At 39.4% G+C, this 24,920-nt stretch overlaps 5 protein-coding genes across 6 annotated transcripts; all 5 read right to left on the bottom strand.

Annotated features, from left to right (window-relative positions):
- Positions 1–1,421: 1,421 nt before the first annotated feature.
- On the bottom strand, positions 1,422–2,628 carry LOC117136909. Its single transcript, XM_033298031.1, has 5 exons — positions 2,389–2,628; positions 2,189–2,330; positions 1,979–2,047; positions 1,764–1,852; positions 1,422–1,696 (listed from the first exon to the last, which is right to left on the bottom strand). Exons 1-5 carry the CDS (start codon positions 2,555–2,557, stop codon positions 1,548–1,550), a joined length of 618 nt encoding a protein of 205 aa, XP_033153922.1. The 5' UTR covers positions 2,558–2,628; the 3' UTR covers positions 1,422–1,547.
- A 3,168-nt stretch (positions 2,629–5,796) lies between these two features.
- On the bottom strand, positions 5,797–10,597 carry LOC117138029 (proteoglycan 4). Of its 2 annotated transcripts, XM_033299837.1 has the most exons (28): positions 10,428–10,597; positions 10,178–10,336; positions 10,036–10,125; positions 9,849–9,980; positions 9,688–9,792; positions 9,519–9,605; positions 9,330–9,461; positions 9,169–9,273; positions 8,995–9,081; positions 8,807–8,938; positions 8,646–8,750; positions 8,492–8,578; positions 8,313–8,435; positions 8,074–8,256; positions 7,953–8,000; positions 7,798–7,893; positions 7,574–7,660; positions 7,481–7,513; positions 7,305–7,418; positions 7,217–7,243; positions 7,058–7,162; positions 6,913–7,002; positions 6,824–6,850; positions 6,706–6,768; positions 6,486–6,596; positions 6,285–6,425; positions 6,084–6,224; positions 5,797–6,026 (listed from the first exon to the last, which is right to left on the bottom strand). In XM_033299837.1, exons 1-28 carry the CDS (start codon positions 10,572–10,574, stop codon positions 5,895–5,897), a joined length of 2,889 nt encoding a protein of 962 aa, XP_033155728.1. In that variant the 5' UTR covers positions 10,575–10,597; the 3' UTR covers positions 5,797–5,894. The 2 variants fall into 2 exon arrangements, with proteins under 2 accessions (XP_033155728.1, XP_033155729.1); XM_033299838.1 differs by lacking the exon at positions 7,217–7,243.
- An 894-nt stretch (positions 10,598–11,491) lies between these two features.
- On the bottom strand, positions 11,492–11,751 carry LOC117138587. The gene is given in 2 exon segments (XM_033300767.1): positions 11,492–11,529; positions 11,532–11,751. Coding segments are annotated over 2 exon segments (258 nt in total).
- Positions 11,752–18,322: 6,571 nt separating this feature from the next.
- Positions 18,323–18,851, bottom strand: LOC117136922 (glutaredoxin-C4). Its single transcript, XM_033298058.1, has one exon. It carries the CDS (start codon positions 18,759–18,761, stop codon positions 18,411–18,413), a length of 351 nt encoding a protein of 116 aa, XP_033153949.1. The 5' UTR covers positions 18,762–18,851; the 3' UTR covers positions 18,323–18,410.
- Positions 18,852–23,625: 4,774 nt separating this feature from the next.
- Positions 23,626–24,429, bottom strand: LOC117138179. Its single transcript, XM_033300069.1, has 2 exons — positions 24,370–24,429; positions 23,626–24,075 (listed from the first exon to the last, which is right to left on the bottom strand). The coding sequence occupies exons 1-2, from the start codon at positions 24,422–24,424 to the stop codon at positions 23,753–23,755; spliced, it is 378 nt and encodes a 125-aa protein (XP_033155960.1). The 5' UTR covers positions 24,425–24,429; the 3' UTR covers positions 23,626–23,752.
- Between the last annotated feature and the right edge of the window lie 491 nt (positions 24,430–24,920).

Here is a 24,920-nt window from a genome sequence, read left to right as displayed (position 1 = left end):
AGTAAATATTGTTTTAGTGGTAACACATTTTTATTTGAATATTTTCACAGCACACGTGCTATTTCTAAATTTTATTTTAAAGCAACAAATTCTCTGTTGCCAGGACAAAAGGAATTAGTTAACATGCAAAAATAATCACAGATTTGGAGATATATACCTTTCTGCTTGCCAAATTTTATCTGTTCCCATACATGTGCAGTTTTAAAACTTTGTGTTGTCTGTAGTTTGAAATGTTTCTTCTGTTTTTTTTTTTTTTTTGCCTTCTCTATTGGTATTTAAGCAGTTTATTTTTGTTTTGTTGCCTAACAAATATTACTTAAAAGACATATCAAAGCTGATGGGATTTCGTCCTTTTTCCGTTTAGCTCCTTGGTTTTTATGTGACGTTGCTAAGCGGCAGCAGGGACATATCAAATTTATAGGGCTTGCTGTACTGTCTGTTTCGTTTTAGCACTGACTGTGATTGTTGTGAAAGTTGCACGTGCACTGAAAAAAAAGGGAACCAATACAAAAGCCATAAGCTAGAAACAATAATTAGTAAATTGCAATTGTTTAACCATTAATATTTTGATTTACTTGCTTATAAGTATAAATATTCCATAGAAGTATCAATCATGAACTTAGTTTTTTTTGCAGTGTATCTATAAGTATTGGGAAGTGTATGACTAGATGGATGAAGTGTATGTGTTTATCTTGTCGCCATCTGCTTTGCTACTGCTTTGTTCTGTTTAATTTTCTGCTTGCTTTTGCTTCCTGCAGTTGTTTGTCCTTTTCCATGCCCTCCTTTTCCAGCCCACCACCCACTCTGGCTTTGTCTGTCCTTGCATTGTTTTCATTAATGTTATTATTCAACATTTCTGTGTTTACGTCATCCCATCCGACGGTAGTTTCTAATTTGTATGCATAATTTACAACCACGCCGAGTTCGAGTGGAAGGACACACATATGTGCATGTGTCCCCTGGCGTGGGCGGAAAATTGAGAGAGGGGAGGGGCCATTTTCCATTATCAACAGGCTTGTGTGTGAGCCGGAAAATGTATCTGTGAGTCTGTCTGAGAATTGATGAGTTGATGCCTAAGTAAGTCGCTGACAAGTGGGAATTTCTAATCAAAAGACCGAAAGATATTGATTAATTAGAGCTTAAACACTTAACGCCACTTGCATTGAGTGTTTGGGTAAAGACTTAATAGTTAAATACGAGTATTAATAGTTATACTTGTTCGTTGGGTAACCATATAAAGTTATATATTCTGGATATATATCCATATCCGTCTGTCTGTTTGAGTCTCGATCTCACGAAGTATTTAAGCTAAAAGGTAGAAATTAAGAATGCAGATTCTAGTGACATAGATTCATGTTGCCCACTCCAAGGCACCATTAGTTTGAAAAAAATTAAAATTTATTAGATTCATTCAATGCGTATCATTTTATTTCCGTTTTTTTACGAAATCAGGAAAGTTATATTATAAAAGTATTGTTTGTGGGAATGTGCGCTTTTATAAATGTTAATGTTTCTTCATTGATAGCATCATTTTGAATGCAGCTTTCTTACTGCGCTCCCAGTATGGATTTCATAACGTAGGTGTCTATACCAGGATTGGGCTTATAGGACTTTATGGGCGGTTCGGGCACAGGTTTAAAGTCAGTCGAATACGGATATGAACGTTTAAATTTCGGAACTATTAACGATGGACGTGCTATAAAATTGTTTGATTATTATTTGTAATTTATTTGTAATAGACCCCAGCACTACCAAACACTTACGTATGCTGTACTCATAGCCCATAGGCAGATGAATGGGGGGCATACGATGTTCATCATAATCATAATCCAACTCATCCATATCGGCGACTCTATAAATATGAAAATGTTAGTTGGTGGCTCAACGCATGTTGGCTCGGATTCGGGGAACTACTAGGACGCGGGACTCCTGGTGGGGTCATTAAGTGATACAAAATTAAACTTTACAAGGAACTTACTCAGGCGGATTTTCCACAACCCGCTTAATCAGGTCGCTGTTGCCTCCAAACGTGGTGTCGCTAAAAGATCTGCAAAGTAACAATAGATTTTTACTCGAAATCTAGATTTACCATTGGACTAATGGCAAGCCGCTGTATACCACATGCCTAACTTGCTTGTTAAGTAAGTTAATTTGCATCGGTATGCGAGGGGTATAAGATCGCCATTACCTGTAGGCCTCCAGATTGAGTCCCTTATAGTGCTTGGCCGACTCGGGATCCATTTCCATCAGCTCGCGCAGCTGCTCGTGCGAAACGTTTGCGTAGAGCTCCTTACCTGGAATACGACCAGTGCCGTAGACATGGTCCCTAGCTGCAATGTGGAATTAGTACCATTAAAATACCCTGCAAAGGGGCCGAATTGATTTTACCCTCGTCGATTAGCAGTGCGCAAAGTGGAAACTCCGCGGACAAGCGCTGGCGCTCCTCATCCAAATCGGCGAGAAACTTTTGGGCCACCTCGTTCAGACGCGGCTGGTAGTCGTGTGTGGTAGGTGGCTGTTCCTCAGTAATCTCGCTTGGGTTTTCCATTCTTTTCATAACAATCTTTATCGAAAAATCACAATTAAAATTGATGTAGACTGAACAACAGTGACAGTGAACTAAAATGTTGGCGGAGCTGCCCCAAACGTATGAAGTTTTGAGGTTGTCAACTTTTTCAGTGCTATAGTGATTGCTTAAATGTCGGTTTTCATATTATATTAAAAAGCTGCAATCCACGTGGAGTAACGGGTATAACTATCTCTAAGTATCTAAAGATTTTTAAGATTTTTTCGTGTATAATTTCATTTCTGCAAAACTTTTGCGAGAGTAAGCTCTTACCTTCGGTGTTTTGCCAAATTGAAATAGTTTTACACGATTGCCTGTCAGAATGGAAATAAGCAAAAAAAAAGGTGCAGAACAGTACGGAGAAAGTAACCAAAAAAGTGAAGAAAATTGCATACCGAAATTTCCTTAACATTCCCGAATGTTTTTTCCCTGCCAAAGCAAACAATATTTGGCTAAACTTTTAATTAAAGAAAATAGAAGAGGGAGCCAAACAGGGTAGCAAATTGCACCACGTATTGTTATCGTTTGGAATTGCGCAACTGCAACTGCAATCAATCTAAATGTCGGCTGTCAATAAAATTGTCAGCCGAGCTGCTGCAGATGGTCCAGCATCCTGTCAGCCAACTGCAGGAGCCAAGGAAAACACGTTTGCATACCTCCTTTCAGCTGACTGCACTCGCAACCTTTTCCTGCTAATAGAATGGGTCAAAGGGCCGGAAGGATGGAGGTGGTGCGGTTTGGGCCAGCTTGGTTAGCCAACATTCAAACGAGAGCTAGTCGTGTGAAACAAAGGCGAGCACATGCGACCTGCAGCTTGATTTGGTAACACATATTTGACACATGTCAGGCCAACAATGTTTGGCGCAAAAGGTCAAACTCAGGCATTTAAAAGTTTAATATTTGCAAGCTTAATGGCTTTCATAGAAAAAGAACTGATTGCGCAAGGAGATTTGTGATGGAAGACCACAGTAAGCACTGCTGTCAATGAACTTGCTGTATACGTAACAAATATCTTGATTAACGACCCATAAATATTGCATTTATTACTGAAAATGAATATAATATAGATTGCAGCGTAGAAGTTTCGAATCTGAAATTAATAGAAAAACTTCTCTATGTTTCTGTACCTTTACACCCCCTTGACCTTTCGGCGAAGTGCACATTTGGCTGCTACTTTCCTCAATGCACTTCAATGCGCATGACATTTTTATTAAAAGCTTTAAGTTGTTACTGCAGCGAATGTGCACGCACACATGCTCGCACATCGCACATACACATACATAGCCGTACATAAATGTCAGGCAGCCAGAAAGGATATTCGCTGCAATGGCAACGGCTGCTGGCAACTTATTGGCTGCAGGACACACACACACACACAAGCGCTTTTCTCTGCTCCTGTCTTATGCAACAATGTAATAATGCCAGCCAGCAGTCTATATCATGGCAACTTTAACTTTTCCCCCGTCAGTTCTTAGTCATTTTTCTATACCGCCGGGATTTACTTATGACACTAAAGCTGGAATGCAAGCTGGCATCATTTATTTCGCCGGATTCCCATTCCCAGAAGCAGCAGAAATTGCATTGCGTGACATTTTTGTGAAAACTCATTTGATAAATGATTGCGAACAATTGAATCCGCCGGAGGGGTGAGGGGTGACTTAAAGCGATTCGCGAATTGGGCTAATGACAATGCACATCCCGGTCGATGGTTGTTCCTTCAATAGCTCGGCATGTGCCCCATTTTAATATGCCAAACACATGTCGTATGCGCAATATTCGCAATGCCAGTTTGTCTGCGGGAATTTTCGCTTTCGCACACATAATTTTCGTGCATAATTTGGAAGGATTTCAACTGGGTCGGATCCTGCGGCAAACAGATTTGCAATGCACAAAACGTTTATGCGATGGGTATGTGAATGCCTGGCACCGCAATTCACCCCTTTGCCACCCGCCCACATGCACCCATGTCTCTCCATACACAGAGAGAAATTTTGGCCATTATTTCTCTGACTACCGAAAAGAAAATGTCTATGGTAATTGCTGTCCAACTTAAATTTAAACTGCGACTGCAATTATCACTGTGCATCCAATCGACATGTATTTTTAAGTAATTGCCTCTTTTTTCTCGCAGTGCACCCACACATCCCATGCTGTTCATAATGGGCATAAACATTCTCGCATCCGTTGCCGTTGATTTGGCCGCCTTTGCTTTGTCTTCCAGCTGTTGTGCGTTAGATATTTTGACTATGCCGCTGCGAAATGTTGTACGATTCGATATTGTTGTCCTCGCTTCCCGCATTGCATTTGTCGGATGTGGCAGGACCTGCTGCTTGTGTATTCCTGTTGATCCTGCCGCTGCTGCCATATCCTGATAATGACGGCGGCCTGGATTTGAGCCTTAATTTAAGTTTGTAATAATAATGGGGGTGAGATTCAGCAAGCACATGCTGGAACCCCTTGAATATGGTACACTGGCTCTGGGACTTCCATACTTTGCCATAACAATCAATAATTAATTTAATAATAGCTCGGTATAGTAACTTATTACAAGTTTTGGAGAACCATCGTAGGCTTGTGAGCGCTCTTAAGCATTATTTATAAAATTATTAGTTTAATTAGTTGGAAATGCCTGGTTCTGGACTTAAACTTAATACCTTAACCTTATTTTGTTATCTGCACAAGTTAAGAGTCCTAGATTTAGTAATGTAAAACCAGTTCTTCTTTTAATAATCTAAATTATTACATAAGTCAAGAGTATGATTTTAGCAAGTTTCAATTATTATCCCACAAAGTCGACTGCCAAACGAAAAGCAATCAATTCGATGGACTTGCGGCAGGTGGAGAAGTTGAATGCATTTGCTAGGGTGTTGTGAGGACATACTACGAATCACAATGGCAACTGTTTTGCAAACAACAAATGGTCAACATGCAATCGGGCAAACATTTGCATGCCAAAGGCAGCCGAACAACAATTACCATATAAAATTTGAAATGATTAAGCAACAACCACAGCGGCAACAACAAAGGCGACCAGCAAAATGAAAACGGAATGAGATTTCATTTCATGTATGTAGATACATAATGAAATGTGCGGAACCTCCAGTGATGCTGACAGCATAATCAGCGTATAATTTGCATAAAATTAAAATATGATTTTGCATTACCCGACCACATCAGAGAAAAGCTCGCGATGATTATTACCGAAGGATATGGTAAAATTCAAATAAATCATTTGAATATTCATTTATTCTTCTCCTCAATGCACAACTAAGCCCGGTGTCATTTTTCGAAAACATATTAACTTTTAAGTACCGGCGAAAATAAGGCTTTAGGCAAACATGTCCTTTGGCAAAAGATCATAGATATTTATATCTTTCGGATATAGGTCTTCAGGTCTAATTAATTTGGGCATTTTTGGATCCTCGGGAATCTGAATTTTGGGCTCAATTATCTTCGGCGTCTGAAAAGCATTGTTTTTCTAATAAATTAAATGTTATGACTCTTTTATATTCTTTACCTCGGGTATGTGAATTTTAGGTGATTGTGGTTTAGCGATCAAATCTTTTACATTTATTAAATGATCCGTTTCAGAAATCTTTGGTAGTATTGGCTCTTTGGACTCAGGAATATGAATTTTGGGATCAATTATCTTCGGCGCCTAAAAAGCATAGTTTTACCAATAAATTAAGTTTCTTTATGACTTCTTTATAATTTTTACCCCGGGTATGTGAATTTTGAGTGATTGTGGTTTACCGATCAAATCTTCTTCATTTATCAAATGATCCGTTTCAGGAATCTTTGGTATTATGGGCTCCTTGGACTCAGGAATATGAATTTTGGGATTAATTATCTTCGGCGCCTGAAAAGCATAGTCCTACCAATAAATTAAGTTTCCTTATGATTGTTTTAAATTCTTTACCCCGGGTATGTGAATTTTAGGTGATTGTGGTTTAGCGTTCAAATCTTCTTCATTTATCGAATGATCCGCCTCAGGAATCTTTGGCAGTATTGGCTGTTTGGGCACAGGCACCTGTAATAAAAAATGAACTTATTGTTTTTAATAATGTCCAAAAAATATTTGAGTCATATATTTTTATATAACTCGAATTGATAGATTCTTGGTTGTTTTATCTGTTTACCAAATTATGTGTGCCAGGAAGAGCAGGAACTACTGGCTTAGTTGCAGATACTACCCCAGTTATCTAAAATATAGATAGTTAACATGATACTGGAGTCAGATGTGACTACAATACATACTTGGTGTGTATTTGGATGACCCGTATTCTGACAAAGAAAATATAATATATAATCTATAAAAATTTTTAAGAATTTCTTTCAATTCTTACCCCAGACGATGGTACTTGATTCGGACGTTCGGATGGTAACAAACCATTTATAACTTCATTAGTATCAGGAATTATGGGTGTATGTAAATCCTTAAATACATTTGAATTTAAAAAAATATTATTCAGAAATCTTTTAAAACCTTACTCCGGGTGAGACAATTTTTGACAGCCCTTCGGATGGCAATGTGTTTTTAATCAAATTTTCTGTGTCAGGAATTGAAGGATCTCTCACTGGTACCATTTCGGGCATCTACAACAAAGTATTCATAAAGTCTGGAGTACAGATTAGAAATTCGAAACATACCGAAGGATCTTTTGAAGGATTTAAATCCTTAGCGCAATAAATAAAAATATTATTAAACTTTTCTTTCATATTAATTTTTATAACTTACACCGGGTAAAGCTGTTTGTATTGGTATTTCTGATGGTAAGATGCCACTGCTTATTTTATCCGTATCAGGAATTGAAGGACTTATCGGAAGAACACCAGCATCTGCTCCTGAAATCTAACATAAAGAGTTGTTATTTGGCATTCATTTTTAATATTATATAATAATATAATATTTACCGAAGGTATTTCGGATTTTGGAGGATTCAAATCCTAATTTAATAAAAAGACATTAAATATTAACGTATTTTTGGACAATTTTTTGGAACTTACATAGTAAATTCTTGGGGGCATTTTAGCTGGCAAAATACTAATTCCCTTTTTAGGAGGTTGAGAAATTGTAGGTCTTGTACTAGGTATCTGAAAAACAAGTTTGCCTATGCTTTTAGGATATTAATTCTGAAATCGTATTCTATCAATAATTGGTAGACTTCAATCATTTACAAACTGAATAGCAAACTTATGAAATTGGTTTTCAGGTATATAAACCCTCTTACCTTAGCTAAGGAAACACTTGATAGCTTTGTTTGACTTTCCATGTTTTCGGGAATTAAATCACCAGTTTTGTTCATTGTAGGATTTTCCGAAATTGTCTATTTAATTATTAAAACACTTGTCATTTTTTATCAAAGGTAAAAACAGTGTTCCTTACCGAAACTATTGTGTTTTCTTTTTTCGGATTCTGGTTGGGGTCTTCTGCCTTTGTATCGTTTGAGTTGAAATTTTTTAGCAGTAGTAGTAATAAAACATGTAAAATCTGCATTAGTACTTACAATGTTTCCAGGTTTAATATCGTTTCCTACGGCTAGGTTACTTTCAAAATTTTTACCATCCAGCTTTCTTGGTTTCGAAACATTCTGTATGCTGCTTGCACTCGATCCATTTACAGGATCTCTGATTCCATTTGTTTCTTGTCCAGGATTGGTTAAGGTAACGCTTGAATTCGCAGGTTTATTCTATTAAATGAAATGAAAGGTATCTAAGGAAGTTAACAAAACTATATTCATCTCACCGGTATAATGATATTGGGATTATTTTCGTTTTGGTCTAAGTCTTCTGGCTTACTAATATTCGTATTGTTGGACTGCGAATTTATAGTGTTTTTTGAGCTCAACTTATTTACATAAGGAACATCCTATTAAAATAATAAAAATAACAGGTGAACTATTGTATAACTTCGTAGTTCCTTACCAGATTTAAATCTTTGTTTGTCTTATCACCTTCAACTGCTCCTGATTCCGAAGGTATTTGATTTATTTGGGAATTTTCCGAAATAGGCTAATAAATAGGACTGTTAGGTTTCTCCACAAAAATATTTTCTGCAATCTTCTGCAAAATTCCTTACCGGTTTTAATATGCTGCTTGCATTAGACCCATTTACAGGATCTGTGTTTCCATTTGTTTCTTGTCCAGGGTTTGTTAAAATTTGGGTCGAATTTTCAAGTTGACTCTATTTTATGAATTACAATGTATCTAAGAACGTTAGCACACTTATAATGTTCTTACCGGTGTTATAATATCCGGATTACTTTCGTTTTGATTGGAGTCTTCGGGTTTACCAATAAAATTATCATTGAATTCCGAATCTAAGATATTTTCTGAACTTTCAGTAGGCATTTTATTTGCATCAGGAACGGTCTATTAAAATAATAATAAAAACAGGTGCATTGATGTATAACTTCTTTGTTTCTTACCGTACTTAAATCTTGGTTTGTATTATCGCCTGCGACTGCTCCTGCTTCCGGAGATGTTTGATTTATTTGGGAATTTTCCGGAGTAGGCTAAGTAATTATTATTATTGTTTACGTTCGGGCTGGGTTTCTTTACTACAATATTTACTGCAATCATAAACAATAAAATTTTCTTACCGGTTTTATTTTACTGTCTGTATTAGATCCATTTTCTGGAAGGTTGCTTTCATTTGTTTCTTGTCCGTGGTTTGTTGAAATTAGACTCGAATTTTCATGTTGACTCTATTTAATGAATTACAATGTATGTAAGAAAGTTGGCACACCTATAATGTTCTTACCGGTGTTACAATATCCGGATTACTTTCGTTTTGATCGGAGTCTTCGGGTTTACCAACATAGTTGTCATTGGATTCCGAATCTAAGTTATTTTCTGAACTTTCGGTAGGCACTTTGCTCTCTTCAGGAACGGTCTATTTAAATATTAAAAAAAATCACTAGAACTGATGTATAGTTTTTTAGTTCCTTACCGGACTTAAATCTTTGTTTGTATTATCGGCTTCAAATGATCCTTCTTCCGGAGGTATATTTTTTATTTGGGAATCCTTCGATATGGGCTAAAAAAAATATCAAAAATGAATCTCGTAAACCCTCGACTGTTGGGTTTTTCTAAAAAATCATTTTATGCAATTTTCATACCGGTTTTAATTTACTGTCTGTATTAGATCCTATTTCCGGATGATTGCTTTCATTTCTTTCTTGTCCAGGACTTGTTGAAATTAGGGTCGAATTTTTTTGTTTACTCTATTTAATGAATTACAATATATCTAAGAAAGTTAGCACACCTATAATGTTCTTACCGGTGCTATAATATCGGGATTACTTTCGTTTTGATTGGAGTCTTCGGGTTTACCAATATTGTTGTCATTGGACTCCGTATCTAAGGTATTTTCCGAACTCTCAGTAGGCACTTTATTTGCATCCGGAACAGCCTATTAAAATAATAAATGAACAAGTGCACTGATGTATAACTTCTTAGTTCCGTACCGGACTTAAATCTTCGTTTGTCTTATCGCCTTCAACTCCTGCTCCTGCTTCCTGAGGTATTTGATTTATTGGGGAATTCTCCGAAATAGGCTAAGTTAATATTATTATCTTGAAAATAAATTTAAAAACATGAGTGAGTCACCTTTACTGGTACGTTGATAGGAATATAAGGCTTTTTATCTTTAGAAGGGCTTTCTCCGATAGTAGCACCATCTTCCGGTATTAAATTCGGGGGACTAAAGGTAACTACTTCACGATTTTTCGGAAACACCGTTGAGTTTTGAAGGTTTTTCAAACAGGGCTACAAATAATAAACGTTGAAAAAGATATAAAAGTTTTGGTATCGAAGCTAGTTAAAGCATAATTACGATTTTATTATTAGTTATCCTTACCAGGATCGTGGGTTCTGCGGGGGTAGGAATAAGGCAGCTTCCATTAATGGCCACATATGGTGGAATGCAAAGGAATTTGGGCATATAATAAAAGGCGTCTGAAAATTGCCACGAGAACGATATAGCTGCAATCCAAAAAATTCGCATCTCGTTCGTTAAGTCTCTGCATGGAAACTAACTGAATAAATTGGAATTTATTCATTTTATTACTACACTATTTAGTGTCGCTTTAACATTGTCAACCAACTGAATCGAAATAAATTAATACATCACACCAAAGTTAAAGTCAAAGTCTAATCTATATACGATTCGCCTGAATCAGAAAGCTAGCTATTTGCAATGAATAAATACGATATCGAATAAAAGCTCGGAAATAGGCGAATAAATTCAAAGTGTCGAGGGTGGGTTGAAAATAGGGAAATTGGCACCCATCAGACGTGTCAAAGTGACAATTTTTTATTTACACTTCCCCCTTCCTCGACGACCGTGATGAATGACAAAAACAACAATGGCAGCTCTCATGACTCTGGTCACATTTGCGTGCGAGAGCGACGTGAGATGCATGTAAAAATTCGTAGGGGGTGCGAAAGTGTGGCCATGGCACAGGTAAAAATGCTTTGACATTTGTCTTTATTACACAGAAAATAATTCATTGTGTATAAATAAATCAGAAAATATAAGTAATATGTACGCTCTACTGACAAAGCATAACAATTAGGTCGATGGTTTTGTATCTCTCATTATATAAAGTATCTTAGTAAAATATCTAAAGTATAAGAAAGATTTTCATACACTGCAAGTATGATTTTCTCTAATTTGAGCTTTGATTTTTCTTACGTGTACCTATAGTTGATATGAAGCGATCAAGTTGTGCACTCTGTTTATTTATCAACAGATTAGCAGGCAGTTTCGTTGGCTGTCGCCATCTCTTTCGCCCTCCTTAGCTCCGTCCCTGTCGCTCTTGTGGGTGTAATGGCACATGAAATCGCAATAAACATGACACAGAGCGTAGCAACTTTTGCGGCATGTAGTTAAGTATAACTTACGCCCAGAGCGCACATAATTCAAAAATTCTGCTTCGAATGGAAGGGGTGATTGAGGGAAGGGGTGGGGTTGCGGGGGTGACCGGATGGGGGGCGTGGGGTGCTCTGGGATGCTGCAAGTAACAGTCACGCTTTTGAGAGTGGGCGAGTGGGCGTGTGGCGACAGTGGGGCTTTCCCTTGGGTCTGTTTTGTCCTTTTCCATCGCCATCTGCCTCGAACTGTGAAATATGTTGCATACTTTTGTGGGCACTCTATCTCCCTCCATCTTGATATCCCCCATCCGGACGCTCCTTTTGACTTTTGCGGTTTATTGTAGGCGTGGCGCGTGCCAAACTTAACATACACAATCATTTTTGTGCCACGCCATTTTTGCTTTCCTCTCACGTCCCACAAAATGGGGGGTGGGAAGGGTTGGGGGTGGGCCGGGAAGTGGGTTGGTAGTGCAATATTCAGTTGGCAAGGTCCTTCGGGTCTGGCGCGTATAAGTTCATAATTCATTCTTTCATTATTATTTTCATTTTCACATTTTCGGTTTCCTCCTCGACCGTTTTTCTTTGTGAATTTCTCTGTCCAGTTTTCTTGGGTTTTTGGTGCCGTTGACAAATTGTTTTAAATGGCATTTTCATAACGGTTCCGTTCTGTATTTAATCGCATTTATTTGAATAAAGTAAATTATAGTAAATTTGTATATTTAACAGACCATGCATAAAGTAGAAGTTTGTTAAGTAACCAAGGCATTCAATGGCACTATTATGTACAAGACGGAATCGTATTAAATCTTTAAAAATCTTTCAAAAACAGTGAAATGATCATGATGCTTGGATTAAACCCGGCTCCCCCTTTGTTCTACTGCCCTTTTCCGTGTCCCTTTTTGTGCTGCTCCAAAAACGCGCTATTTAATCGTGCCCAATGAGCCCTGCAGCCCAGCATGTCCCAGCATCCAACCCGATCCCTATTCCGATTTCGATGCCGATTCCGATTCAGATCCAGATCCGACAAGTCAAAGTCCCCAAGCCAACGACGACATTTTGCGTTCGACAGCCGCCGGCACAGTGTGTAGTTGTAGATGGGTGCTTCGCTGGCTGATTCACTGGATTCTGGAGGAGCGGTAGGGGCAGCAACGACCACAGACGCGTCTTTTGTTTGCTTTGACAGAGGGTGCACCTCCCACACCACCCGATTCTCTGTGTGTCTGGGTGGCTCGGCTGTTTTGGCATTGGCGGCTACAGATTTGCTCGCCGGAGCACTAAACTTTTATTTCTTAAATCTGTGAATCGTTTGTGCGCCTCGCTCAAAGTCAATATGCGGGCGCAAATGTACGAAATGATGAGACAGACTTGTCAGTAGGTTGGTAACTGCACTGCTAAAAATGATTAGGAGTTCATTAAATGAAACAATCAAACACTTAATTTGCTTTGTTCTTACCGCCTAAAATCAATAACAATTGAAATAAGATAAATGTATATATTCTTTTTACAAATTACTAACTTTGTTTTTAAGTGTAATGTTGATGTGGCCCAAAACTGGGCCCCTGATTTTGCCAACATTCGCGCTGCTGTTGCCGCTTCCTGTTTTTTGGAAAATCGGTTTTTGTTGATGCCAGCGCCAGTTGTTTAGCCTCCAACAGCGCAGACTTCAGTCAACCCACTACGCCCTCGTTGTCCCTCCCCAACAGCCCCTTGAGCCCAACCGATTGGGGCTACCGCCCACCCACCTAACCACATCCCATCCTTTGACCGAGCTTCTGTCCAGCAAACAACGACAACCGACAACTGAAGTGGAGTTTTGTCTGTTGTCCGTTTGTCAATTACAAAACTTTTATTGCAATTTACTTTTGTTTCGAGCTCGCAGCAGTCACTTTTACCTAGCCCCCCCACAAAAGACCCATGCCCACCCACCCACTTTTGAGGTCGTTTCGATTGCTGTTCGTTGACAATTTCGTTGTTCGCTCGGTTCAAGTATTTAATATAGCACTCGATGAAGTAATATCCATTCGCTTGTTTGATGAATTGTAACGGCTAGATATTCGAGGACATCAAATATCGATGCCCAACGGATGCCAACGATGTTGGCCATGGGTTAGATACGGATTGGTGTACGGATTGCCAGGGGGAAATTCGGCTAGAAAGCTGCCGGATAGGAGACATTTCAACAACTCGTCCTAGGCTCGTTAATTGAAGTTTGATGTCTGTTGTTCTGGATGGAATTTGCAACCTGCCAAAAAATAGATCATAGAAAGGCTTCCTAAACCATATATACTCTCCCTCCATTGATTCAGTAACGACCTTATAAAAATCCCACTGTGTTCATATTTCTCTTAATGGTATTGTTTTATTTGCATACCCACCTTGTGAATGAACCCCACTGTGAACCACTTGGAGCCAAGTGGCGACTACTGGGGAAATGGGCAGCTGGGTATTCGACTTTAAATTAACAAGTTTTTGCGATTTTCTGTTCGACGAGCCCAAATGGAACGCACAACAAACGATGCGCTAATTTGACAAAACCCACATGAGGTCCTTCGGGGGATGCGAAGGAGATTCGGGGTGCCCGTAAACCGAATGAGCCCCACGAACGCGCATTTAGTGTGCTCCACAGGAGTCTGCGGTAATTTGCAAGAGGTCCGGTACACTCTTCTCTGGCCCAGACATATACAATCCTATGCAATCAAATAGGAATGAAATTGACCATTAATGTGTGGGGCAGGTAAATATGGGAATGTATGTGCCCCAAGGGTGTATATGTGTATGTGCAATTGGTAGCAAGGTGCATTGAATAGCGCTGGTAATCCCCCCGAGTTCCTTGCCATTGACAGCTATTGTGAATGATGTTGACAAATGAGCGATTGTGAGTCCTGTCGAGCTAAGGAACCTGCACTAGACACTAGACCTACTCGGTTCAAGGATATTTACAGCACAAGGAACTTACATGCCATTACTGAAACAAGGAAAAATATTAAAGTAATAGTAAAGGATTTGTATTCCACCGAGCGAATGGAAACTTATAATAAATCCATTTCCATTTATAAGAAATTATTCGAATAATTCTCTATGATAAGGATTTTATTAATCATTCATAAAATTGCTTGTTATAATCCAAAGAGAGAGCTGCCGTTGACCTTTTGCTAGTTGAGTTAGTTCATAAATTAGAAATGCCTTGGATAATTGCTATCTGAAAATGCCTCCGGAACTTTTAAGCTCCAAATAAAATTCTAATAAATTAATCGTGACATACACGAGCCGAACTCGAAACTTTTCGCTGGCAACTGAACATCTCGAGTGCTTCTAAGCATTGCGCGGCATTTGGTAAACTCATTAAAAACTTTTCCTTATCGTGATGCTGGAAGAAAAAATGTCAATACAGTGGGAACTCAAACAACCAACCGTTTTTGCCACCTGCATAATTTTTTGAGTCAACATTTTCGCATAACTTAAACATTTGCCGTGCACTCTTTTCCGCCATTTCCTTTGGCTGCCGCCCATTTTTAATGCTTCAACTTTTGCCCGACCAAGAACAGCAAACATTTTTATAGCGCATTTAATTAATTAGTCGGAAAGTTTTTTTTTTCGCTCGCAGCCCTTTCTCGCATATTCTTATTGCTTATTCCTCGGAAAGTTGGCTGTTCATCAACTCGAACTCATTATCCCTTTCTGCCGGCCTTAACTTATTATCTCGTCAACGGGCCCTCGATTATGCCGGCAAAACTCTTTTCCCGGTTGTCTGGAGCACATCCTTAAAATATTCATGCGGTATACTCCTTTCGAAAATGCCCATTTCCCCAGATAACTCCCGCAAGCCAAACGATTGTGATGATACCAAGTCGTCGCTGCCCCGTGAAATATTCATAAAATACCTAATTAATTGATTAATGGACCCCAAAAGTTGAAAGTTTAGCTAAAATGCTTTGCTATCGCAAGGTATCAAATTTCCATTGAATGTGGGCGGGGATGGGACCGATGATCCCACGGGGAGTTTGGGCGCACAGTTGGTGGCAAACTTTGGTGGCAACTTTAGCATCTCATGGAAAATGTATTGTATAGGTGCGGAATTCCACATTTATTATTTATGATACTCTCAAAATGACTTCAAAGATTGCTACGATTTTTCTGGCATTGATCTTTTATTGCATTGCAGATAACTCTGTGATATTTGTACATAAAATTCTATCAAGTACCTGGTATATATTCTATATAATTATGTATACACATATCCTGTTGCTTTCGTGTTGACATCCAGCAGACGTGGCATAGCGACAATGGGAGCCACCCACTTTTGGTTCCGGTCGGCAGAGCCAAGTAACAATGTCACGCACACATATTTCCTGTCATTCCGGCATTTACTTCCTCACTTCTACTATTTTTTTATCGCATCCTTGTTAACACGTGCGTTGCTCCCCCATTGTTGCTATTGCTTTTTCTGTTGCAGTGTACACTTAAAAAAGAAATATATCTCATGTTAAGTTAAGTTTAGACTTACAAAAAAAAATAAGTTAAATGTGTGAACTTATATTTCCTCTTTAAAAACAGGCAGCCACATGTTTGCTTTCAGTGTATCTGTACTCCTGTAATGTTTATCATCTGGTAAAGATCTCAGTTGCATGGCCATGGCCAAAACTGAGACTGGACCTGGCTCAAAGTCACCGTTCGGATAGCATGTGTAAAAACAAAGAAATACAGCAATAATATAATTATATGTTGGCATGACATGTTACGTGCAAGTGTCGTTTTCAGAAATTTTAACACGTTTTCCCCCCAAAGTTGCAAAACTCCAGAGAGGCTTGTGTTTCACGACTGATGGGATGTCATTAGATGCACGATGGAAATTTGATAGACGTGGGTGTTGAGTCTTTAACAAAGTAAAAATGCTAAGTAAAAGCTTTAAACACTAAAGTTGGCTAATTGTTAGAGTAAACACTTTAGCAAACCATCTATCTTACAGATAGCAGCAAAAAGAATCTCCAACAATTGGATATCCGGCCATTTTTCGGTCGTTTTTTGGTAATTACAAGACTCCGATGCCCTGGAATTTGTAATCAAAAATGCCACAAAAGCCACCGAACGGGAAAACTAATAATAAAACGCTTAATAAATCGTCTATCAAAGGCGAAGGAGCCGCCGCTGCAACTCGCACATGCAGTCGGGCATAGGGAGAGTTGGTGGAAACTATATGATATATGGATGGGTCTCACAGGAGTCTGGTCTGGTCTGGCTGCCACAATTTTTGGGATCAGGAAGCGGGCGGAAATGGTGTGGAGCCACGAAAACTATGCAAGCCCGCAACTCGTCTGGTCAAAGAAAATTCTAATAAATTCTTTTCATGCTGGAATTTCTCGTTTTATGGAACTTAACACGCTGATAATTGAAAGATTGAGTGCCGCATACATTGTTCGGACACGCCCAATTATATTAGCCATTAAAAAATGTCTGGGCAAATGAAATTAAGGCCCGGCTACAATGTTGCCCCACTGACTAGATAATATCGCAATCAAAATGCCAAATGCATTTTTTATTGAGTTAGTCAGCGACTGGCACCCATCGTCGCACTCTCACAATTCATCGTTGGCAATTGCATTCATCCTTCAACAAATTAAAACAAAGTTATATGCCACTGCAACACTTTTTTTTCACTCCCTTCAGCTTTTATAGCTGGCTAAAAAAAAAGCGAAAAAAAGTTATGGCCAGTGTTGGGCATCGTAAAATAATTTCCATTTCATTTGAGTTGTAAATTCTTTGTGTCGGTAGTCATAACAAGTTTTCGTACTTGAAGTTTTAGAGTTAAAGTTCAAAGACTAACATACCCCTTTTAAATCTTAATTAATGTAGCTTCATATTATAAAGATATTTACACAATAACCAAATTTAAACGAAAAACAGCAGTTGAAAATTTGTTTACCACTTTCAGGTGTTATGAAGTGATGGCTCACCAATTTTTATAATCAATCCTTTCGTCGCGAAATTGTGCCCCAAAAACAATTGAATGAGCCAAATTACGCATTCGACACGTGTGTCGTGACATTTTTCATGCGTTTGCACAGTGGTTCCCGCCATAGGCCAAAAATAAAAAAATCATAGTCCAAATTTTGACTTTAAATGTATCATTACTTTCTCATATGATAATTGGTCTAGCTATTCAAATTTATTTGTGTTTTTGTTTTGCTCGAACTGACCGCTTCAAGAATAGCATCGAAAGAGATATCATGATATCCGGGACCGAGTACGGGACCGAGATTTTTTTCATATAATTTTGCTTCAAAAATAAGAACATTTTGAGCTAAGTTTCAAGTGTCTGTTAAAGTAATTTTGAAAACGAAAAAGGTAAGAACCAAATTTGGCAAACAAATTACAATCAATCTGGAGCACTTTTCAATCATTTTAAGCAAACGTTGCTGCCTGAATTACGAAAAATATGTATGTATTTCACTATCGTGCATGCCCTTTGAGAAATTGTTCGATGGGGTCTTGAAACTTTAATGCTCCGAGCCTTGACCTCATGACGTTGCACTCAACTTCTCCACATGCAAATGGATTGCAAGGGGAAGGGGGTGGAAAGTGAAGCCCGTGATGGAGGATGGAGGCGAACAATGGAACACGACTGCCGGCAGCAGGTGAAAGGAAAGCGCATTCAGCAGAGCCTCCGAAAGGACTCGCTCCTTAATTGCTCACTCCCCGCCCTCAGACAATTGTGATCCCTGTCAGGTGCAACTTAAGCATCATATTGAGCAGATAAAAGGCTGCTCTGTGTTTCCGCCTCCTGTTTGCATTTCCTTTGTCGCCGCACTTAAGTCATTTTCCCCGATGGAGACATTTTTAAAATGGCTCCAGGGCCGGCTTTAATTGATCAAAGTTTATTAAATTAAATAATACTTTGTATTTTATGGGTCCCAACTGCTATCTTTGTTACTGCAGAAAAGCAAAAGGAATATCATAAGGCGGCCCATTTTCACAGAAAATACTTCTGCAGTATGCCCTGTTCGTATAGCCGCTTCACGTCGGTGCCGCCGCCCACGAACTTGCCATCGATGAAGCAGCGCGGAACGGTCCTCGAACCCGTCATCTCGCCAAGAACCGCCTGGATCTCGTTGCCATCTTCCCGCTGGTCCAGCTCGATCACCGTTGCCTTGATGTTGATCTTCCGGAACTGCTCCTTGGCCATGCTGCAGTAGGGGCAGTAGCTCTTGCTGAAGATCACAACCTTGTTGCTGCTGATTGTGTCCCGCACGAACTGCGCATGTGAGCTGTCCATGCTCACGTAGAGATTGGGTCGCTGCAGGGTGCTGACCACCGTACCCATGGAATGTCCGGATGGATCCGAAAATGTTCGGGAAAGAGGGAAGCGAGGCTTGAGGCAATGGAATTTTGTGCAACCGTTTTCGACTGAATGTTTTTGAAAAGCAGAACATCAGTTGCTCAGATTCACAGAGATTGCTTGGAATGCTTGGTAATACAAAAAGTGACAAATTTAAATATCTGGGATCTTTTAAATTTTAGTGTTTTTCACATTTTGATTAAAAAATCATTAGGCATTAAGCACAAGCCGCAAAACAACAAGCCAACTATTTTCCAGCTGTAACTGCGGTTTGGGCCGTCATAAAATCTTCCCTTTTAGCCAGGCTTATGACACTTTCACCGAAACTCTGGGCTGAAAGGCTAACCGCAGTAACCGATGGCTCTTGGAACCGCAAAGGGAACCCAAAGGAAACCCTTTTTGCAATCGAGAATCGGGAGATGCTGAAGGCGAGACTCACTAATGAACTAAGGCGTTTATTTATGCAAAAGTTCCGACCTCAACTAATGGGTCGAGGACATCAAAGACAGGACTATGGCTCCCTTGTCGTCCTGCTTAGGAAATCCACTGTCTGGCTGGAGTTTAAATATTAAATAACCCAAAGAGGGAAGTGAGTTCCGTTGACAGATGGGAGCTAGGTGGCAAAACTAACTGCAGACATGTGGATGCCGGAGAAATCCTTTTCATTAACGCGGCGCTTGTTGCTGACTTCCTGCCAGGACCTCCTCCACATGTGTGCACAGATATGCGAGTGTGTCCGTGTCCTGGTCGTAAGTTTCCGTGTAACAATGTAATTTATTGTGCGCACCTTTGTTTTCAGTCAACACACACTCAACGGCTTCGCCCTGGTAATAAAACAATTTCGCCCATCTCACAAGTTTACACAAAGAAAACATAAATAAAATCGTTTAGTTTTAGAAATATTTTGATAATATTAATATATTTCTTTACAAAGTTAAAGACCGCATTTATTAAATAGTAGGAAGTAGGAAAGCAAATTTAATAAGTAATAATTTATGTTATGGATATTACGTTTTTTTCACAGTGTGCACAACTTTGTTGTCGCCAGGACATTGCCCATACACACACTGTAGCTAAAGGCACTCCTAAGTGGATTATCCTTTCTTCAGTTGCTTCAAAAAGTTACCCCCTCACCAGAACCAAAGGGCCAACTCATTATTGTTGTCTTGTCTTGTTCAATGGCCATCTGCTAACAGTTTACACATATGTAAAGCGCCAGTCCTTCGTCCTTAATCATCCTTTATGCCCGACATGCTACAAATTTATCGCATGCAATAAGAAATCTCCTCTCATCGCGCCTGCGCATTAAATTGAATCTCTTTCAAGGATTTCGCCTCAGTGTGCACTAGACCATCGTAATTGTTTTGGGAAATTTACTTAACAATCATTTTAAATTGTTCGCGGTTTTTGCCAAGGATTAGTACTTAATTTGATTAGGCCATTCAAGCTGGCAGCAAGTTCTCGTTCTTGGTGACGCCTTTTTATTGTTTTGACTGGAATTTCTCGGTTCGTTTAGAACGACCATTAGGAATGTTACTTTGCAAGAAAGAGTTTACACAGTATGTAAGAGGAAGAAATTGGCTGGATTGTAGGAAAAATTGCCAGAAAGCTGAAAGAATCATTGTTATAGAACCTTACTTCCAATTAACAGCTGTATGTAAATAGCAATAAAATGCATTCAAAGACTGATGATCTATTTAGGTGTTAACTGTGTACTTTATCCGTTTCCCAACAGAATCACCCAACTGGCAATTAATCAACTACTTAATTCACATCAATACCCCATCGCCACACCTGGCGCAGATCGATAGCCATTGTCCACTAAGTGGAGCTGGAGCCAGAGGTCCGTTCACCTGAGCAGAACTGCTGGAAATCACCCAGAAATCGCCTGACGAACAATGCCTTTGTCTTCGTCTTTGGACTCCCTGCTAATTGTGAGCAATTTGTCTACGCAATTGCGTAATCCCATTGGCCCATTCCCCCGGCTGATGAATTAATTTCCAATCATTAACTCAGCTATGCAATGGCAACAGATACTGTGGAGTAGCTCGAGAGGATTGAAAGGGTTCAGGGGATTGGGCGTGGTGATGAGAAGACTCCTCAATTGATCACAATTTAAATGTCGGTCATTTATAGCGGATGAAGGGTGAGAAGCGAAGGAATTCGCCGGCTTTGGCTAATTGGGTTAGGCAGCAAATGGGCCGGAAGTCGCTAGTGGATAGAACTCTAACTGGTTTACACTGCGCACAATTTTGAATTGATATTTTTTCCACTTGTATTTGAAGCTATTTACTACAAAGCAAGGTTTTTCATTTTCTAAATTCTATTTGTTTTAATTATTCTACTTATTTAAAGTACTTGTGTATTTTAAATATATATACAATTTCTTTCGGTGCACTGAGAAAAGCGTTGCCAATCTTAAGCGCATTCTGGACCTAATTGATTAGCTTAATTTACATTTAATGTTCATAATTTTTTACCACGCCGTTCTTCTCTTTATCCACAGCCATTCCAAGCAGTCTGCTGCCATTTGCCAAAGTTTGTTATAAATTTCTTCATTAAATATTTTCATTCATGTGCCACGCGCTTTTCGCCTCGAAAGGGTTTTCCACCCCCTCAAGTGAATGAAATGAACTGCGTGCGCTGTAATTATTCATGTGGGGATTCCCCATTTTCCAGCTCAAATGCTCTCCAGATGAACTCAAGTGCTGGGTTAGCCCCAAAGTCCCAAAGACACCTTTTATATATTAATAGTTCTTTAGACCTGGTGGAAAGCTTAATCAAATGAACTACATTTTGGTAATGACTTGGGCGAATCTATAAATCACTAATTGGAAAATATATTTTTCTATATATTTTTACAGTTTCAGATGCAGATGTTATTTTTCCATCAAGATTTTACTAGCACATCCCACATTTCAAGTAAACAGGCAACATTTTTCCACTCACCCAAGACCGAAGCAATTTAAACTTTTTTTTCAGCTGGCGCCTTAAAATAAAGCTCATCTTAATCTCTGACAGAGAGACCCAGCAGCTGGCATTTGAGCCTACAGCTCCCTAGTTTTCTCCAGTTGTCTCGGCTCAACTCATCAAACCAATGCACATCCGTCCAATTAATCCAGTGCGTATCAGCCAAGAAAAGCCGAAGCTACGGCTTAAAAAGAGAAGATGGAAAATGGAAAGGAAAACTAGGCACACCTGCGCGCCTACCGCTTCAGCAATTTTCCGCACAAATTCCAATGACAGCCTGTCGTCTCTTTCCCCTCGCCCTGTTGCCGTCTCTTTCCATCTGGGTCTGGAGGCAGAAAGGCAAGACAAACGCATGATCAAATGTCACAATCAATTTCAATTTGGCGCTCGAATTGAGCTTCGTTAGCGGCAAAGGCTGCAAAAAGAGACGGCAATCTGAACGAACAATCGGCAGGGAAACGAGTGGAGTGCCTTGGATGCCACGAAGAAGATGCAACAGCCAAAGCCACCTTTTCTAATCAACTGCCTGTAATTTAACTAATTTGTGCAGCTCGTTGCAATTGTCTCACGTTGCAGCAGCCACGGCCACTGCCACTGCAACTGCAACTGCAGCCGCTTCCTTGACAACCTGGCTAACCAAATATAAATTGCAAATTGCTCAGTGAATACCTTAGCATGGCCAAAAGAAAGGCCAAAAGATTGACTGACTAACTGGAGAGCTGTAGTTGGATTGTCGAAAATATATAAACTGAAAGAAGGGATCTAATATTTGGTATGAAATGTATTGCATCAAAATCCAATCCAATTTGACTTTTCATGTTGTAAGAGCTAAAACTTCAACAATATCCGATAAATACACAATGAAATCCATTTAATTTAGTGCCAGTCACACTCAAATAAAGTTCAGTTGAAAGATCCTCACAATCCGACACCTAACCGCAATTATGTTCGCCGAGTGCATTATGCCAAATATCAGGAGCCAAAAAGTATAATAAGAAAACCTCTAAAACTTCCAACGCACTTTTTGGTTGAATTCCTTGGATCTTTTGTTCTTTGGCTATAGTGGCAAAAGCGTCTTTTGTCCTTTGTTTACCAACGTCTAGACGCCGATGGTGACTTGGCTCAAAAGCTGCATCCACGGTGCGTGGGTTTGTCCTTTAAAGGCATTGTGTAACTTTTAATGCAAAAAGTGTGTGGCTGATAAAATTGAAGGCAAACTGGGCTTAAAGTGTTTCATAACAACAGCAAAAAGTTACCACAAACAATAAGACCTTTGCACAAAAGACAGGAGAAGAAAATGGTTGCGATATGGAATGAAAATCAAAGTTTTTAATAAGCTACAATTCAAAAATGAAGTTAGATTTTTAAGAAAATCGGTATTCCTTTCACTAGTAAAGTTTTTTGTTCTCTGTTAAAGATTTTAATTACGCGCAGTAAGGAGAATGGAACGTGCTGCAACGGTCAACGATTTGTGGCAAAAGAGCGGCAAATTAAAAACTTTGCGTAAAATCCATTTTAACTTTTCAACAACTCATCGCGCATCTGGCGCCCTGAAAAAAAAGCCCCAATCTGAGCCTGACAGCCCAGCGTTTAATAAAGGCAATTGGAGTTGGAGTTGTAGTTGGAGGCGGAGTCACTGCAATCCTAGTTATTCCTGCTCCTGTGCGAAGAACACGATGAGTCCGTCAACGGCCTCTGGTTAACTAACCAGAGTCACTCAAGTTGAGGAATATGATTAAGAATGGGAACTTTTAGCGATGGGATAGATGTACATTGTTAAGCGGACTTATATGCTGAGTTGTAATCAAGATAAGTCTTCATTGTTAGTATAAAAAAAATATATATTTAAAGACTTTTAAGAATGCATTTCAAACTGTTTTAAAACTTTATGTGAGTTCTTTTGACCTTTTGACTACCTTAATATTTTAAGACTTAGCTATATCTTCATTTTCGTCATCTTAAAATTCTGTTCAACAATTTTCTATCTGTAAGCTTGATGTTTTAAATTAAAGCTCCATCTGGAGGAGTTCCTCGAGTGGGACGGCAGTGCAGAGATGCGCAGGCCGCTGGCATTTGCCTGCAACTCCATCTAAATGTTCATTTGTTATGCTGTCGTCGGTCGCGATCATCATCGCCGCTATATTCGCAATCACCATCATCATCCCATCCCCATACCCATCCTCATCGTCATCCTCAACTGGCGGGCAGCCAACAAGTGTCTTCAAACACACTTCCACTCCACTTCGCGCTGCCAACTGCAAAGGAGGCGCCTCCAGCGATGTCTTCAAGTAGCCCGCAGCGTAGAGATGCGCACATAACTGTTTGCTAGCTAAAAAACTGAAATATATTGAAAAAACAATGTTGCAAGTGAAGTTTAATTGTACTAATTTCAATAAGCTATTCAATTGTTTTAAATACATACTAGTAGAAATAGTATATATATGGTCAAATACATCCTTTCTATTATTATCTGGGATTATTTACAAAATATCTTTATTTCAAAAATAGCTCTTTTCAAGCAGAAATCGCAACAGATTCATCTTGGTACTGCACATGCAAATTGCCAGTGACCGCGATGTTTTGATTTTATTCTCATTTTGATTATTTTGTTCGCTCCACTTACAGATGGCCCGGAGACTTTGCTCCGGCGTGGGTTTGTTCACAAAGACTGGCTTCATGTGGCTCCGACTGGCCAAAGACTGGCCAGCTGTGAAGTGCAGTTGAAATTGCCAGCGCGTGGGCTTTTCCAGCTTTTCCCAGTTGTTCGGGAAGTGCGTGACATGTGTTTCAGAGTGCCAGAACGGTAGTTAACTTATGGAAATGCAGCCAGCTACTCGACAGCAAACTTTGTTTGATTGACTAGGCGACGGACATGGTCATCGTGAAAGCGGCCAAGTCACGTCCGCAGCGATAAAATGAAGTTGTCCAATGGGATCGCATGGAAATCAATTTTAAGTCGATACTCAAACTGGGCTTAGGTGAAATAAAAGATACATTTCATAAATGCTTTCTATAAATCTTTCTGACATTTGACTAATCTTCTGCACACAAGTCCAGTTGGCAAACATTATTAGACCATTCTTCCAAGCGGGGATTGCCCAATAAACGGCTCAAGATTTATGCCTGCCGTCGTTTTATTGGCCCAAATCCAGTTCCACCTCTAGTTGCCAGCCA

This window comes from Drosophila mauritiana, chromosome 2R (genome assembly GCF_004382145.1).
Source record: "Drosophila mauritiana strain mau12 chromosome 2R, ASM438214v1, whole genome shotgun sequence".
Taxonomy (NCBI): domain Eukaryota; kingdom Metazoa; phylum Arthropoda; class Insecta; order Diptera; family Drosophilidae; genus Drosophila; species Drosophila mauritiana.
The sequence above is the reverse complement of the archived record's forward strand: the minus strand, read 5'-3'. Positions and strand labels throughout refer to the sequence as shown.